The sequence below is a fragment of the Petromyzon marinus genome, chromosome 67 (genome assembly GCF_048934315.1).
Source record: "Petromyzon marinus isolate PM22_M1 ecotype Great Lakes invasive population chromosome 67, UKy_Petmar_22M1.pri1.0, whole genome shotgun sequence".
NCBI classification, from domain to species: domain Eukaryota; kingdom Metazoa; phylum Chordata; class Hyperoartia; order Petromyzontiformes; family Petromyzontidae; genus Petromyzon; species Petromyzon marinus.
In genome coordinates, this window is record NC_133733.1 from 5,659,573 (window position 1) to 5,676,380 (window position 16,808).

The 16,808-nt window shown below is 52.4% G+C and overlaps 1 protein-coding gene across 1 annotated transcript in view; it reads left to right on the plus strand.

Annotated features, from left to right (window-relative positions):
• The first annotated feature begins 548 nt into the window (after positions 1–548).
• Positions 549–16,808, plus strand: part of LOC116956754 (uncharacterized) — a 31,362-nt gene continuing 15,102 nt past the window's right edge. The window contains exons 1-2 of the mRNA XM_076054732.1: positions 549–882; positions 2,855–2,961. Coding sequence (XP_075910847.1) covers positions 829–882; positions 2,855–2,961 — 161 coding nt within the window. The 5' untranslated portion in view covers positions 549–828. The remainder of the gene's footprint in view (positions 883–2,854; positions 2,962–16,808) is intronic.

The following is a 16,808-nucleotide window of genomic DNA, read 5'->3' on the forward strand; positions in this document are numbered from 1 at the left end:
CAGCTGGTGGGTTGCATCTTGCAAGTTGACGTCTCTGTCGGCCAACTGCCGGTGACGTCACCGCCACTGTGTCTGAGATGACGTCAAACGCCAGTTATCTCGGCGATGACGTCAAACGCCAGCGCGTCTCGTCGGTTGACGCCTAAGCGTTAGTTACGCCTGCGATGACGTCACAAACGCCAGCGTGTCTCTCGTCGGTGACGTCAAACCGCCAGCGCGTTTGTCTCTCCTCGGTGACGTAAAAACGCCGGCGTGTCTCACGTCGGCGACGTCAAAAAGTGTCACTCTCGCGATGACGTCAAACCGCCGGCGTTTGACTCTCGTCAGTGACGTCAAACCACCGTCGGCGCGTGACTCTCGTCGGTGACGTCAAACCAGCCGTCGGCGCGTGCCTCTCGTCAGTGACGTCAGACCACCCGTCGGCGCGCGCCTCTCGGTTTGGACGTCAGACCAGCCGTCGGCGCGCGTCTCTCGTCGGTGACGTCAAACCGGCCGTCGGCGCGTGGTTTCTCTCGTTCGGTGACGTCAGACCACCCGTCGGCGCGCGTTGTCTCTCGTTCGGTGACGTCAGACCGCCCGTCGGCGCGCGGCGTCTCTCGTTCGGTGACGTCAGACCACCCGTCGGCGCGCGGCGTCTCTCGTTCGGTGACGTGCCGGTCACGTGACGGTTCCCGCTTCTCGTTGATGACAGTAGCGCCTCCTGCGACTAAAACTTATCCGAGGCCGACTCAACAACAACAACACCACCACCACAATCCTCCTCCTCATCATCATCATCTCCTCCTTCATCGATAACCTCTTCAGGAGGAGGGAGGAGGGTGGAGAGCCATGAAGAGAGGCGAGGAGGCGCGCGCCGTGCTGGCTAAGGAGGCTCAGACCAAGGCAAGGCCGCATTTTCCTGACGGGGTTACTTTTATTTCCCCCCCCCCCCGCTGTCCTGCTTATAAGCCCACTGCCGCTGAAAACTTTTATCTTGTTGTTAATCATCATCGTTGTAATTGTCAGCATTGTAATTATTATAATTGTGATAATTGTAATTATGATTATAATTGTCATTTATATCATTCTCATTATTGTTGTCGTCATAATTGTCGTAATTATGTCATCATTTTTATCATAATTATTAGAAATATCATTAGCAGCAGCATCATCATCATCATTGTTCGTGGTGGTTCCGCTTCTGTCATCAAAGTGTTGCCCGCTGCTCAGTGTTGGGAGTCTCTGTCGCTGTTGTGGTGCAGGCGACCTCTGTTGTGGCTGTTGTTGTTGTGGGTGGGTAAGTGGGTGGGTGAGTGGGTGGGTGAGTGGGTGGATGGGTGAGTGAGTGGGTGGGTGAGTGAGTGGGTGGGTGAGTGGGTGACTGAGTGAGTGAGAGTGGGTGAGTGAGTGGGTGAGTGAGTGGGTGAGTGGGTGGGTGAGTGAGTGAGAGTGGGTGCGTGAGTGGGTGGGTGGGTGAGTGAGTGAGTGGGTGGATGGGTGAGTGAGTGGGTGAGTGGGTGGGTGAGTGAGTGAGAGTGGGTGAGTGGGTGGGTGGGTGACTGAGTAGGTGAGTGGTTGAGTGGGTGGGTGAGTTGGTGGGTGAGTGGGTGGGTGGTTGAGTGGGTGGGTGAGTGGGTCAGTGGGTGGGTGAGTGGGTGAGTGGGTGGGTGAGAGGTTGGGTGAGTGAGTTGGTGGGTAAGTGGGTGGGTGGGTGGTGAGTGAGAGTGAGTGGGTGAGTGAGTGAGAGTTTTCCAGTCTCAGAAGGGCTGGATGGATTTATATATAAACTCTTGTTGTTCTATAAACTCTTGTAATATAAACTTAGATTATAAACGAGAACACACACACCAAGATCCCCCGTATAGCCTTCACAGACTATTGGGGAAAGTGCTGTTAGCACCTATGAAAGTCGGAACGGCACGCGAGGGTGGCCAGCACCACGCCCGGCCGCCTTTGTCTCCCCAGTGGCGATGTTTACTACACACAGCACCAGGTACTCATTTGAGGCTGAGTCGACCTACGGGAGGAGGCCCAGGACCGGTTCAGATAATTATTATCGTCTCCGGTGTTGGCCGTGAGCGGGAATCGAACCTCGGCTGTGGGGTTCGTAGCACGGCGCGCTAACCACTACGCCACCACTCTTCACTTCAACACACACACACACACGTGCGTATGCACACACACGTACACAGACACACACACGCGTGCGTGCGCACACACACGTACACAGACGCACACGTAAACAGACGTACACAGACACACACACGTACACAGACGTACACAGACACACACACACGTACACAGACACACACACGTACACAGACACACACGTACACAGACACACACGTGCGTGCACACACACAGACACACGTACACAGACACACTCGTACACAGACATACACGTACGCACACACAACAACAGCCATTCACCACTAAGTGGCGGTGGGCGTCACCACGGCGCTTGTGCCAGGCTATGTGCACCTTGAGGCCACGTGAAGTGTCGAACGCCCGCCGGCAGGAGGTCATGGGGCAGACCCGGGTGCCACGGGTCGACTGACTTCGATGAGTGGCCGATGTACCACCTGTGCCCCCTACTGTGCCAACCTGCTGTGCTTTAGCCACCCGGCGCTCCGCTCGTTGTTGTGAGCGTCGCTCCTCCGCCCTCCGCTGTTGATGCTGGAGGGCGACCGACTCCAACTGCCCAGTAGCAGCGTCCTTCAAGAGCCTCCTACACACACGTCCGCACACACACACGTACACGTACACACACGTACACACGTACAAACACATACACACACACACGTACACGTACGTACACACGCGCACGTACGTTGCGGCGTTGTGACATGGGGCCTTTTGTTTGTCGCTTGCCTAGGTGGTGATGAGGAGGCTGCCCCCGCATCTCACCAGCGAGCAGCTCCTGGAACAAGTCTCACCTCTGCCTGATCACGACTACTACTATTTCGTGCCCGCGGATCTGAGGTACCGGTAGCCGCCCGGCGTTTGGACATTAATCGGGAGGACCAGGCCTCTTTCTGCGCGGCGGAATGTTGACGGGGAGCGGTCTGCTTTGGGGCTTTCTCGGCAGTAATCTGCCGACGGACCGGTATCTGGCGGTGCGTTTAGACCACTGGTTCTGAAGCTTTGCTGCAGCCTTGTCCCCGCGTCTCTCTCCACTTGTCCCCAAGTCTCTCTCCGTCTCTCTCTGTCTCTCTCCGCGTGTCCGCACGTCTCTCTCCGTTTCTCTCCGTCTCCGCGTGTCACCGCGTGTCCCCACGTCTCTCTCCGCGTGTCCCTGCGTCTCTCTCCGTCTCTCTCCGCTCGTCCCCAAGTCTCTCTCCGTCTCTAAGTCTCTCTCCGTCTCTCTCCGCGTGTCCCCGTGCCTCTCTCCGCGTGTCTCCGTGTCTCTCTCCGAGTCTCTCTGCGCGTGTCCCCACGTCTCTCTCCGCGTGTCTCCGTGTCTCTCTCAATGTCTCTCTCCGCGTGTCCCCGCGTCTCTCTCCGCCTCTCTCCGCTTGTCCCCGTGTCTCTCTCCGCGTGTTACCGTGTCTCTCTCCGCGTGTCCCCAAGTCTCTCTCTGCTTGTCCCCCGTGTCTCACTCCGCGTGTTCCCAAGTCTCTCTCTGCTTGTCCCCGTGTCTCTCTCCGCGTGTCCTTCATGTATGTCGCATGTCACCATCCTCCCCGTGTCTCCGTGTTTTCCCTGGTGTGTGTATGTATGTTGAACTTCTTTCGCACCGTACGTTGGCATCTTTTGTAAGATGCCAACGTCTTGTGTAACCCCCTTGTGTAACAACCCCTTTGTGTAACAACCCCTTGTGTAACCCTCTTGTGTAACCCCCCCTTGTGTAACCCCCCTTGTGTAACAACCCCCTTGTGTAACCCTCTTGTGTAACCCCCTTGTGTAACAACCCCCTTGTGTAACCCCCTTGTGTAACCCCCTTGTGTAACAACCCCCTTGTGTAACCCCCTTGTGTAACAACCCCTTGTGTAACCCCCTTGTGTAACCCCCTTGTGTAACAACCCCCTTGTGTAACCCCCTTGTGTAACAACCCTTGTGTACCCCCCTTGTGTAGCCCTCTTGTGTAACCCCCTTGTGTAACCCCCTTGTGTAACAACCCCTTGTGTAACCCCCTTGTGTAACAACCCCTTTGTGTAACAACCCCTTGTGTAACCCCCTTGTGTAACCCCCCTTGTGTAACCCCCCTTGTGCAACAACCCCCTTGTGTAACCCTCTTGTGTAACCCCCTTGTGTAACAACCCCCTTGTGTAACCCCCTTGTGTAACAACCCCCTTGTGTAACCCCCCTTGTGTAACAACCCTTGTGTACCCCCCTTGTGTAACCCCCTTGTGTAACCCCACTTTTGTAACCCCCCCTCGTGTAACCCCCTTGTGTAACCCCCTTGTCTAACCCCCCTTTTGTAACCCCCCTGTGTAACCCCCTTGTGTAACAACCCCTTGTGTAACACCCCCTTGTGTAACCCCCTTGTGTAACAACCCCTTGTGTAACCCCCTGGTGTAACAACCCTTGTGTAACCCCCTTGTGTATCCCCCTTGTGTAAACCCCTTGTGTAACCCCCTTGTGTAACAACCCATTGTGTAACCCCCTTGTGTAACCCCTTTGTGTAAACCCCTTGTGTAACCCCCCTTGTGTAACAACCCTTGTGTAACCCTCTTGTGTAACCCTCTTGTGTAACCCTCTTGTGTAACCCCTCCCTTGTGTAACAACCCCTTGTGTAACAACCCCTTGTGTAACCCCCTTGTGTAACCCCCTTGTGTAACCCCTTTGTGTAACAACCCCTTGTGTAACTCCCTTGTGTAACCCCCTTGTGTAACCCCCTTGTGTAACCCCTCTTGCGTAAGCCCCTTGTGTAACCCCCTTGTGTAACAACTCCTTGTGTAACCCTCTTGTGTAACCCCCTTGTGTAACCCCCTTGTGTAACCCTCTTGTGTAACCCTCTTGTGTAACCCCCTTGTGTAACCTCTCCCTTGTGTAACAACCCCTTGTGTAACAACCCCTTGTGTAACCCTCTTGTGTAACCTTGTGTAACCCCTTGTGTAACCCGCTTGTGCAACCCCTTTGTGTAACCCCCCCTTGTGTAACCCCTCTTGTGGAACCCCCTTGTGTAACAACCCCCTTGTGTAACACCCCCTTGTGTAACCCCTCTTGTGTAACCCCTCTTGTGTAACCCCCCTTGTGTAACCCCCTTGTGTAACCCCCCTTGTGTAACCCCCCCCCTTGTGTAACCCCCTTGTGTAACCCCCCTTGTGTAACAACCCTTGTGTAACCCCCTTGAGTAACCCTCTTGTGTAACCCTCTTGTGTAACCCCCTTGTGTAACCCCCTTGTGTAACCCCCTTGTGCAACCCCCTTGTGCAACCCCCTTGTGTAACAACCCCTTGTGTAACCCCCTTGTGTAACAACCCCTTGTGTAACAACCCCTTGTGTAACCCTGTTGTGTAACCCCCTTGTCTAACAACCCTTGTGTAACCCCCTTGTGTAACCCTCTTGTGTAACCCCCTTCTGTAACCCCCCGTTGTGTAACCCCCTTGTGTAACAACCCCTTGTTTAACAACTCTTTGTGTAACCCCTTGTGTAACAACTCTTGTGTAACCCCCTTGTGTAACCCCCTTGGGTAACCCCCTTGTGTAACCCTCTTGTGTAACCCTTTTGTGTAACCCTCTTGTGTAACCCCTTGTGTAACAACCCCCTTGTGTAACCCCCTTGTGTAAACCCCTTGTGTTACCCCCTTGTGTAACAACCCCCTTGTGTAACAACCCCCCTGTGTAACCCCCTTGTGTAACCCTCTTGTGTAACCCTCTTGTGTAACCCCCTGTGTAACCCTCTTGTGTAACCCCCCCTTGTGTAACCCCCTTGTGTAAACCCCTTGGGTAACCCTCTTGTGTAACCCCCCTTGTGTAACCCCCTTGTGTAACCCTCTTGTGTAACCCCCTTGTGTAACCCCCTTGTGTAACCCCCTTGTGTAACCCCCCCTTGTGTAACCTCCTTGTGTAACAACCACCTTGTGTAACCCCCTTATGTAACCCTCTTGTGTAACCCTCTTGTGTAACCCCCTTGTGTAACCCTCTTGTGTAACAACCCCTTGTGTAACCCCTTTGTGTAACCCCCTTGTCTAACCCCCTTGTGTAACAACCCTTGTGTAACAACCCTTGTGTAACCCCCTTGTGTAACCCCCTTGTGTAACAACCCTTGTGTAACCCCCTTGTGTAACCCCCCCCCCCCTTGTGTAACCCCCCCTTGTGTAACCCCTTGTGTAACCCCCTTGTGTAACAACCCTTGTGTAACCCCCTTGTGTAACCTCCTTGTGTACCCCTCTTGTGTAACAACCCCTTGTGTAACAACCCTTGTGTAACCCCCTTGTGTAACCCTCTTGTGTAACCCCCTTGTGTAACCCTCTTGTGTAACCCCCTTGTGTAACAACCCCTTGTGTAACCCCCTTGTGTAACAACCCCTTTGTGTAACAACCCCTTGTGTAACCCCCTTGTGTAACCTATCCCTTGTGTAACAACCCCTTGTGTAACAACCCCTTGTGTAACCCTCTTGTGTAACCTTCTTGTGTAACCCCTTGTGTAACCCGCTTGTGCAACCCCTTTGTGTAACCCCCCCTTGTGTAACCCCTCTTGTGGAACCCCCTTGTGTAACAACCCCCTTGTGTAACACCCCCTTGTGTAACCCCTCTTGTGTAACCCCCCTTGTGTAACCCCCTTGTGTAACCCCCCTTGTGTAACCCCCCCCTTGTGTAACCCCCTTGTGTAACCCCCCTTGTGTAACAACCCTTGTGTAACCCCCTTGTGTAACCCTCTTGTGTAACCCTCTTGTGTAACCCCCTTGTGTAACCCCCTTGTGTAACCCCCTTGTGCAACCCCCTTGTGCAACCCCCTTGTGTAACAACCCCTTGTGTAACCCCCTTGTGTAACAACCCCTTGTGTAACAACCCCTTGTGTAACCCCGTTGTGTAACCCCCTTGTCTAACAACCCTTGTGTAACCCCCTTGTGTAACCCTCTTGTGTAACCCCCTTCTGTAACCCCCCGTTGTGTAACCCCCTTGTGTAACAACCCCTTGTTTAACAACTCTTTGTGTAACCCCTTGTGTAACAACTCTTGTGTAACCCCCTTGTGTAACCCCCTTGGGTAACCCCCTTGTGTAACCCTCTTGTGTAACCCTTTTGTGTAACCCTCTTGTGTAACCCCTTGTGTAACAACCCCCTTGTGTAACCCCCTTGTGTAAACCCCTTGTGTTACCCCCTTGTGTAACAACCCCCTTGTGTAACAACCCCCCTGTGTAACCCCCTTGTGTAACCCTCTTGTGTAACCCTCTTGTGTAACCCCCTGTGTAACCCTCTTGTGTAACCCCCCCCTTGTGTAACCCCCTTGTGTAAACCCCTTGGGTAACCCTCTTGTGTAACCCCCCTTGTGTAACCCCCTTGTGTAACCCTCTTGTGTAACCCCCTTGTGTAACCCCCTTGTGTAACCCCCTTGTGTAACCCCCTTGTGTAACCCTCTTGTGTAACCCCCCCTTGTGTAACCTCCTTGTGTAACAACCACCTTGTGTAACCCCCTTATGTAACCCTCTTGTGTAACCCTCTTGTGTAACCCCCTTGTGTAACCCTCTTGTGTAACAACCCCTTGTGTAACCCCTTTGTGTAACCCCCTTGTCTAACCCCCTTGTGTAACAACCCTTGTGTAACCCCCTTGTGTAACCCCCTTGTGTAACAACCCTTGTGTAACCCCCCCCTTGTGTAACCCCCCCTTGTGTAACCCCCCCCCTTGTGTAACCCCTTGTGTAACCCCCTTGTGTAACAACCCTTGTGTAACCCCCTTGTGTAACCTCCTTGTGTACCCCTCTTGTGTAACAACCCCTTGTGTAACAACCCTTGTGTAACCCCCTTGTGTAACCCTCTTGTGTAACCCCCTTGTGTAACCCTCTTGTGTAACCCCCTTGTGTAACAACCCCTTGTGTAACCCCCTTGTGTAACAACCCCTTTGTGTAACAACCCCTTGTGTAACCCCCTTGTGTAACCCCCCATTGTGTAACCCCCCTTGTGTAACAACCCCCGTGTGTAACCCTCTTGTGTATCCCCCTTGTGTAACCCCCTTGTGTAACAACTCCCTTGTGTAACCCCCTTGTGTAACAACTCCCTTGTGTAACAACTCCCTTGTGTAACCCCCTTGTGTAACAACCCCTTGTGTAACCCACTTGTGTAACCCCCTTGTGTAACCCCCTTGTGTAACAACCCCCTTGTGTAACCCCCTTGTGTAACCCCCCTTTTGTATCCCCCCTTGTGTAACCACCTTGTGTAACCCCCTTGTGTAACAACCCTTGTGTACCCCCCTTGTCTAACCCCCCTTTTGTAACCCCCTTGTGTAACCCCCTTGTGTAACAACCCCTTGTGTAACACCCCCTTGTGTAACCCCCTTGTGTAACAACCCCTTGTGTAACCCCCTTGTGTAACAACCCTTGTGTAACCCCCTTGTGTAACCCCCTTGTGTAACAACCCCTTGTGTAACCCCCTTGTGTAACCCCCTTGTGTAAACCCCTTGTGTAACCCTCCTTGTGTAACAACCCCTTGTGTAACACCCCCTTGTGTAACCCCCCTTGTGTAACAACCCTTGTGTAACCCTCTTGTGTAACCCTCTTGTGTAACCCCCTTGTGTAACCCCTCCCTTGTGTAACAACCCCTTGTGTAACCCCCTTGTGTAACCCTCTTGTGTAACCCCTTTGTGTAACAACCCCTTGTGTAACCCCTCTTGTGTAACCCCTCTTGTGTAACCCCCTTGTGTAACCCCCTTGTGTAACCCTCTTGTGTAACCCTCTTGTGTAACCCCCTTGTGTAACCCCTCCCTTGTGTAACAACCCCTTGTGTAACAACCCCTTGTGTAACCCTCTTGTGTAACCCTCTTGTGTAACCCCTTGTGTAACCCCCTTGTGCAACCCCTTTGTGTAACCCCCCCCTTGTGTAACCCCTCTTGTGGAACCCCCTTGTGTAACAACCCCCTTGTGTAACCCCCTTGTGTAACACCCCCTTGTGTAACCCCTTTTGTGTAACTCCCCCTTGTGTAACAACCCTTGTGTAACCCCCTTGTGTAACAACCCTTGTGTAACCCCCTTGTGTAACCCCCCTTGTGTAACCCCTTGTGTAACCCCCTTGTGTAACAGCCCTTGTGTAACCCCCTTGTGTAACCTCCTTGTGTACCCCTCTTGTGTAACACCCCTTGTTTAACCCCCTTGTGTAACCCTCTTGTGTAACCCCCTTGTGTAACCCTCTTGTGTAACCCCCTTGTGTAACCCCCTTGTGTAACAACCCCTTGTGTAACCCCCTTGTGTAACAACCCCTTGTGTAACCCTCTTGTGTAACCCCCCCTTGTGTAACCCCCCTTGTGTAACAACCCCCTTGTGTAACCCTCTTGTGTAACCCCTTTGTGCAACAACCCCCTTGTGTAACCCCCTTGTGTAACCCCCTTGTGTAACAACCCCCTTGTGTAACCCCCTTGTGTAACAACCCCTTGTGTAACCCGCTTGTGTAACCCCCTTGTGTAACCCCCTTGTGTAACAACCCCCTTGTGTAACCCCCTTGTGTAACAACCCTTGTGTACCCCCCTTGTGTAACCCCCTTGTGTAACCCCCTTGTGTAACCCCCTTGTGTAACAACCCCTTGTGTAACCCCCTTGTGTAACAACCTCTTTGTGTAACAACCTCTTGTGTAACCCCCTTGTGTAACAACCCCCTTGTGTAACCCCCTTGTGTAACAACCCTTGTGTACCCCTCTTGTGTAACCCTCTTGTGTAACCCGCTTGTGTAACCCCCTTGTGTAACAACCCCTTGTGTAACCCCCTTGTGTAACAACCTCTTTGTGTAACAACCTCTTGTGTAACCCCCTTGTGTAACCCCCCCTTGTGTAACCCCCCTTGTGTAACAACCCTCTTGTGTAACCCTCTTGTGTAACCCCCTTGTGTAACAACCCCCTTGTGTAACCCCCTTGTGTAACAACCCCCTTGTGTAACCCCCTTGTGTAACAACCCCTTGTGTAACCCCCTTGTGTAACCCTCTTGTGTAACCCCCCTTGTGTAACCCCCCTTGTGTAACAACCCTTGTGTACCCCCCTTGTGTAACCCCCTTGTGTAACCCCACTTTTGTAACCCCCCCTCGTGTAACCCCCTTGTGTAACCCCCTTGTCTAACCCACCTTTTGTAACCCCCTTGTGTAACCCCCTTGTGTAACAACCCCTTGTGTAACACCCCCTTGTGTAACCCCCTTGTGTAACAACCCCTTGTGTAACCCCCTTGTGTAACAACCCTTGTGTAACCCCCTTGTGTAACCCCCTTGTGTAAACCCCTTGTGTAACCCCCTTGTGTAACAACCCCTTGTGTAACCCCCTTGTGTAACCCCCTTGTGTAAACCCCTTGTGTAACCCCCCTTGTGTGACAACCCTTGTGTAACCCTCTTGTGTAACCCTCTTGTGTAACCCTCTTGTGTAACCCCCTTGTGTAACCCCTCCCTTGTGTAACAACCCCTTGTGTAACAACCCCTTGTGTAACCCCCCTTGTGTAACAACCCTTGTGTACCCCCCTTGTGTAACCCCACTTTTGTAACCCCCCCTCGTGTAACCCCCTTGTGTAACCCCCTTGTCTAACCCCCCTTTTGTAACCCCCTTGTGTAACCCCCTTGTGTAACCCCCTTGTGTAACAACCCCTTGTGTAACACCCCCTTGTGTATCCCCCTTGTGTAACAACCCCTTGTGTAACCCCCTTGTGTAACAACCCTTGTGTAACCCCTTGTGTAACAACCCTTGTGTAACCCCCTTGTGTAACCCCCTTGTGTAAACCCCTTGTGTAACCCCCTTGTGTAACAACCCCTTGTGTAACCCCCTTGTGTAAACCCCTTGTGTAACCCCCCTTGTGTGACAACCCTTGTGTAACCCTCTTGTGTAACCCTCTTGTGTAACCCCCTTGTGTAACCCCTCCCTTGTGTAACAACCCCTTGTGTAACAACCCCTTGTGTCACCCCCTTGTGTAACCCCTTTGTGTACCAACCCCTTGTGTAACTCCCTTGTGTAACGCCCTTGTGTAACCCCTCTTGCGTAAGCCCCTTGTGTAACCCCCTTGTGTAACCCCCTTGTGTAACAACTCCTTGTGTAACCCCCTTGTGTAACCCCCTTGTGTAACCCTCTTGTGTAACCCCCTTGTGTAACCCCTCCCTTGTGTAACAACCCCTTGTGTAACAACCCCTTGTGTAACCCTCTTGTGTAACCCCTTGTGTAACCCCCTTGTGCAACCCCTTTGTGTAACCCCCCCTTGTGTAACCCCTCTTGTGGAACCCCCTTGTGTAACAACCCCCTTGTGTAACACCCCTTTGTGTAACCCCTCTTTGTGTAACCCCCCCTTGTGTAACCCCCTTGTGTAACCCCCCCTTGTGTAACCCCCCCTTGTGTAACCCCCTTGTGTAACCCCCCTTGTGTAACAACCCTTATGTAACCCCCTTGTGTAACCCTCTTGTGTAACCCCCTTGTGTAACTCCTCTTGTGTAACCCCCTTGTGTAACCCCCTTGTGTAACCCCCTTGTGTAACCCTCTTGTGTAACCCCCTTGTGTAACCCCTCCCTTGTGGAACAACCCCTTGTGTAACAACCCCTTGTGTAACCCTCTTGTGTAACCCCTTGTGTAACCCCCTTGTGCAACCCCTTTGTGCAACCCCTTTGTGTAACCCCCTTGTGTAACAACCCCCCTGTGTACCCCCCTTGTGTAACCCCCTTGTGTAACCCCCTTGTGTAACCCCCTTGTGTAACAACCCCTTGTGTAACCCCCTTGTGTAACAACCTCTTTGTGTAACAACCTCTTGTGTAACCCCCTTGTGTAACAACCCCCTTGTGTAACCCCCTTGTGTAACAACCCTTGTGTACCCCTCTTGTGTAACCCTCTTGTGTAACCCGCTTGTGTAACCCCCTTGTGTAACAACCCCTTGTGTAACCCCCTTGTGTAACAACCTCTTTGTGTAACAACCTCTTGTGTAACCCCCTTGTGTAACCCCCCCTTGTGTAACCCCCCTTGTGTAACAACCCTCTTGTGTAACCCTCTTGTGTAACCCCCTTGTGTAACAACCCCCTTGTGTAACCCCCTTGTGTAACAACCCCCTTGTGTAACCCCCTTGTGTAACAACCCCTTGTGTAACCCCCTTGTGTAACCCTCTTGTGTAACCCCCCTTGTGTAACCCCCCTTGTGTAACAACCCTTGTGTACCCCCCTTGTGTAACCCCCTTGTGTAACCCCACTTTTGTAACCCCCCCTCGTGTAACCCCCTTGTGTAACCCCCTTGTCTAACCCACCTTTTGTAACCCCCTTGTGTAACCCCCTTGTGTAACAACCCCTTGTGTAACACCCCCTTGTGTAACCCCCTTGTGTAACAACCCCTTGTGTAACCCCCTTGTGTAACAACCCTTGTGTAACCCCCTTGTGTAACCCCCTTGTGTAAACCCCTTGTGTAACCCCCTTGTGTAACAACCCCTTGTGTAACCCCCTTGTGTAACCCCCTTGTGTAAACCCCTTGTGTAACCCCCCTTGTGTGACAACCCTTGTGTAACCCTCTTGTGTAACCCTCTTGTGTAACCCTCTTGTGTAACCCCCTTGTGTAACCCCTCCCTTGTGTAACAACCCCTTGTGTAACAACCCCTTGTGTAACCCCCCTTGTGTAACAACCCTTGTGTACCCCCCTTGTGTAACCCCACTTTTGTAACCCCCCCTCGTGTAACCCCCTTGTGTAACCCCCTTGTCTAACCCCCCTTTTGTAACCCCCTTGTGTAACCCCCTTGTGTAACCCCCTTGTGTAACAACCCCTTGTGTAACACCCCCTTGTGTATCCCCCTTGTGTAACAACCCCTTGTGTAACCCCCTTGTGTAACAACCCTTGTGTAACCCCTTGTGTAACAACCCTTGTGTAACCCCCTTGTGTAACCCCCTTGTGTAAACCCCTTGTGTAACCCCCTTGTGTAACAACCCCTTGTGTAACCCCCTTGTGTAAACCCCTTGTGTAACCCCCCTTGTGTGACAACCCTTGTGTAACCCTCTTGTGTAACCCTCTTGTGTAACCCCCTTGTGTAACCCCTCCCTTGTGTAACAACCCCTTGTGTAACAACCCCTTGTGTCACCCCCTTGTGTAACCCCTTTGTGTACCAACCCCTTGTGTAACTCCCTTGTGTAACGCCCTTGTGTAACCCCTCTTGCGTAAGCCCCTTGTGTAACCCCCTTGTGTAACCCCCTTGTGTAACAACTCCTTGTGTAACCCCCTTGTGTAACCCCCTTGTGTAACCCTCTTGTGTAACCCCCTTGTGTAACCCCTCCCTTGTGTAACAACCCCTTGTGTAACAACCCCTTGTGTAACCCTCTTGTGTAACCCCTTGTGTAACCCCCTTGTGCAACCCCTTTGTGTAACCCCCCCTTGTGTAACCCCTCTTGTGGAACCCCCTTGTGTAACAACCCCCTTGTGTAACACCCCTTTGTGTAACCCCTCTTTGTGTAACCCCCCCTTGTGTAACCCCCTTGTGTAACCCCCCCTTGTGTAACCCCCCCTTGTGTAACCCCCTTGTGTAACCCCCCTTGTGTAACAACCCTTATGTAACCCCCTTGTGTAACCCTCTTGTGTAACCCCCTTGTGTAACTCCTCTTGTGTAACCCCCTTGTGTAACCCCCTTGTGTAACCCCCTTGTGTAACAACCCCTTGTGTAACCCCCTTGTGTAACAACCCCTTGTGTAACCCCCTTGTGTAAACCCCTTGTGTAACCCCCCTTGTGTAACAACCCTCTTGTGTAACCCCCTTGTGTAACCCCCTTGTGTAACAACTCCTTGTGTAACCCTCTTGTGTAACCCCCTTGTGTAACCCCCTTGTGTAACCCTCTTGTGTAACCCTCTTGTGTAACCCCTCCCTTGTGTAACAACCCCTTGTGTAACAACCCCTTGTGTAACCCTCTTGTGTAACCCCTTGTGTAACCCCCTTGTGCAACCCCTTTGTGTAACCCCCCCCCCTTGTGTAACCCCTCTTGTGGAACCCCCTTGTGTAACAACCCCCTTGTGTAACACCCCTTTGTGTAACCCCTCTTGTGTAACCCCCCCTTGTGTAACCCCCTTGTGTAACCCCCCTTGTGTAACCCCCCCCTTGTGTAACCCCCTTGTGTAACCCCCCTTGTGTAACAACCCTTGTGTAACCCCCTTGTGTAACCCCCTTGTGTAACCCCCTTGTGTAACAACTCCTTGTGTAACCCCCTTGTGTAACCCCCTCGTGTAACCCCCTTGTGTAACCCTCTTGTGTAACCCTCTTGTGTAACCCCCTTGTGTAACCCCTCCCTTGTGGAACAACCCCTTGTGTAACAACCCCTTGTGTAACCCTCTTGTGTAACCCCTTGTGTAACCCCCTTGTGCAACCCCTTTGTGCAACCCCTTTGTGTAACCCCCCCTTGTGTAACCCCTCTTGTGGAACCCCCTTGTGTAACAACCCCCTTGTGTAACACCCCTTTGTGTAACCCCTCTTGTGTAACCCCCCTTGTGTAACCCCCTTGTGTAACCCCCCCTTGTGTAACCCCCCTTGTGTAACCCCCTTGTGTAACCCCCCTTGTGTAACAACCCTTGTGTAACCCCCTTGTGTAACCCTCTTGTGTAACCCTCTTGTGCAACCCCCTTGTGTAACCCCCTTGTGTAACCCCCTTGTGTAACCCCCTTGTGTAACAACCCCTTGTGTAACCCCCTTGTGTAACCCCCTTGTGTAACAACCCCTTGTGTAACCCCCTTGTGTAACCCCCTTGTGTAAACCCCCTTGTGTAACAACCCTCTTGTGTAACCCCCTTGTGTAACCCCCTTGTGTAACAACTCCTTGTGTAACCCTCTTGTGTAACCCCCTTGTGTAACCCCCTTGTGTAACCCTCTTGTGTAACCCTCTTGTGTAACCCCCTTGTGTAACCCCTCCCTTGTGTAACAACCCCTTGTGTAACAACCCCTTGTGTAACCCTCTTGTGTAACCCCTTGTGTAACCCCCTTGTGCAACCCCTTTGTGTAACCCCCCCTTGTGTAACCCCTCTTGTGGAACCCCCTTGTGTAACAACCCCCTTGTGTAACACCCCTTTGTGTAACCCCTCTTGTGTAACCCCCCCTTGTGTAACCCCCTTGTGTAACCCCCCTTGTGTAACCCCCCCCCCCTTGTGTAACCCCCCTTGTGTAACAACCCTTGTGTAACCCCCTTGTGTAACCCTCTTGTGTAACCCTCTTGTGCAACCCCTTTGTGTAACCCCCTTGTGTAACTCCTCTTGTGTAACCCCTTGTGTAACCCCCTTGTGTAACCCCCTTGTGTAACAACCCCTTGTGTAACCCCCTTGTGTAACAACCCCTTGTGTAACCCCCTTGTGTAAACCCCTTGTGTAACCCCCCTTGTGTAACAACCCTCTTGTGTAACCCCCTTGTGTAACCCCCTTGTGTAACAACCCCCTTGTGTAACCCCCTTGTGTAACAACCCCTTGTGTAACACCCCCTTGTGTATCCCCCTTGTGTAACAACCCCTTGTGTATCCCCCTTGTGTAACAACCCTTGTGTAACCCCCTTGTGTAACAACCCTTGTGTAACCCCCTTGTGTAACCCCCTTGTGTAAACCCCTTGTGTAACCCCCTTGTGTAACAACCCCTTGTGTAACCCCCTTGTGTAAACCCCTTGTGTAACCCCCCTTGTGTGACAACCCTTGTGTAACCCTCTTGTGTAACCCTCTTGTGTAACCCCCTTGTGTAACCCCTCCCTTGTGTAACAACCCCTTGTGTAACAACCCCTTGTGTAACAACCCCTTGTGTAACCCCCTTGTGTAACCCCTTTGTGTACCAACCCCTTGTGTAACTCCCTTGTGTAACGCCCTTGTGTAACCCCTCTTGCGTAAGCCCCTTGTGTAACCCCCTTGTGTAACCCCCTTGTGTAACAACTCCTTGTGTAACCCCCTTGTGTAACCCCCTTGTGTAACCCTCTTGTGTAACCCCCTTGTGTAACCCCTCCCTTGTGTAACAACCCCTTGTGTAACAACCCCTTGTGTAACCCTCTTGTGTAACCCCTTGTGTAACCCCCTTGTGCAACCCCTTTGTGTAACCCCCCCTTGTGTAACCCCTCTTGTGGAACCCCCTTGTGTAACAACCCCCTTGTGTAACACCCCTTTGTGTAACCCCTCTTTGTGTAACCCCCCCTTGTATAACCCCCTTGTGTAACCCCCCCTTGTGTAACCCCCCCTTGTGTAACCCCCTTGTGTAACCCCCCTTGTGTAACAACCCTTATGTAACCCCCTTGTGTAACCCTCTTGTGTAACCCTCTTGTGCAACCCCCTTGTGTAACCCCCTTGTGTAACCCTCTTGTGTAACCCCCTTGTGTAACCCCCTTGTGTAACCCCCTTGTGTAACAACCCCTTGTGTAACCCCCTTGTGTAACAACCCCTTGTGTAACCCCCTTGTGTAAACCCCTTGTGTAACCCCCCTTGTGTAACAACCCTCTTGTGTAACCCCCTTGTGTAACCCCCTTGTGTAACAACTCCTTGTGTAACCCTCTTGTGTAACCCCCTTGTGTAACCCCCTTGTGTAACCCTCTTGTGTAACCCTCTTGTGTAACCCCTCCCTTGTGTAACAACCCCTTGTGTAACAACCCCTTGTGTAACCCTCTTGTGTAACCCCTTGTGTAACCCCCTTGTGCAACCCCTTTGTGTAACCCCCCCCCCTTGTGTAACCCCTCTTGTGGAACCCCCTTGTGTAACAACCCCCTTGTGTAACACCCCTTTGTGTAACCCCTCTTGTGTAACCCCCCCTTGTGTA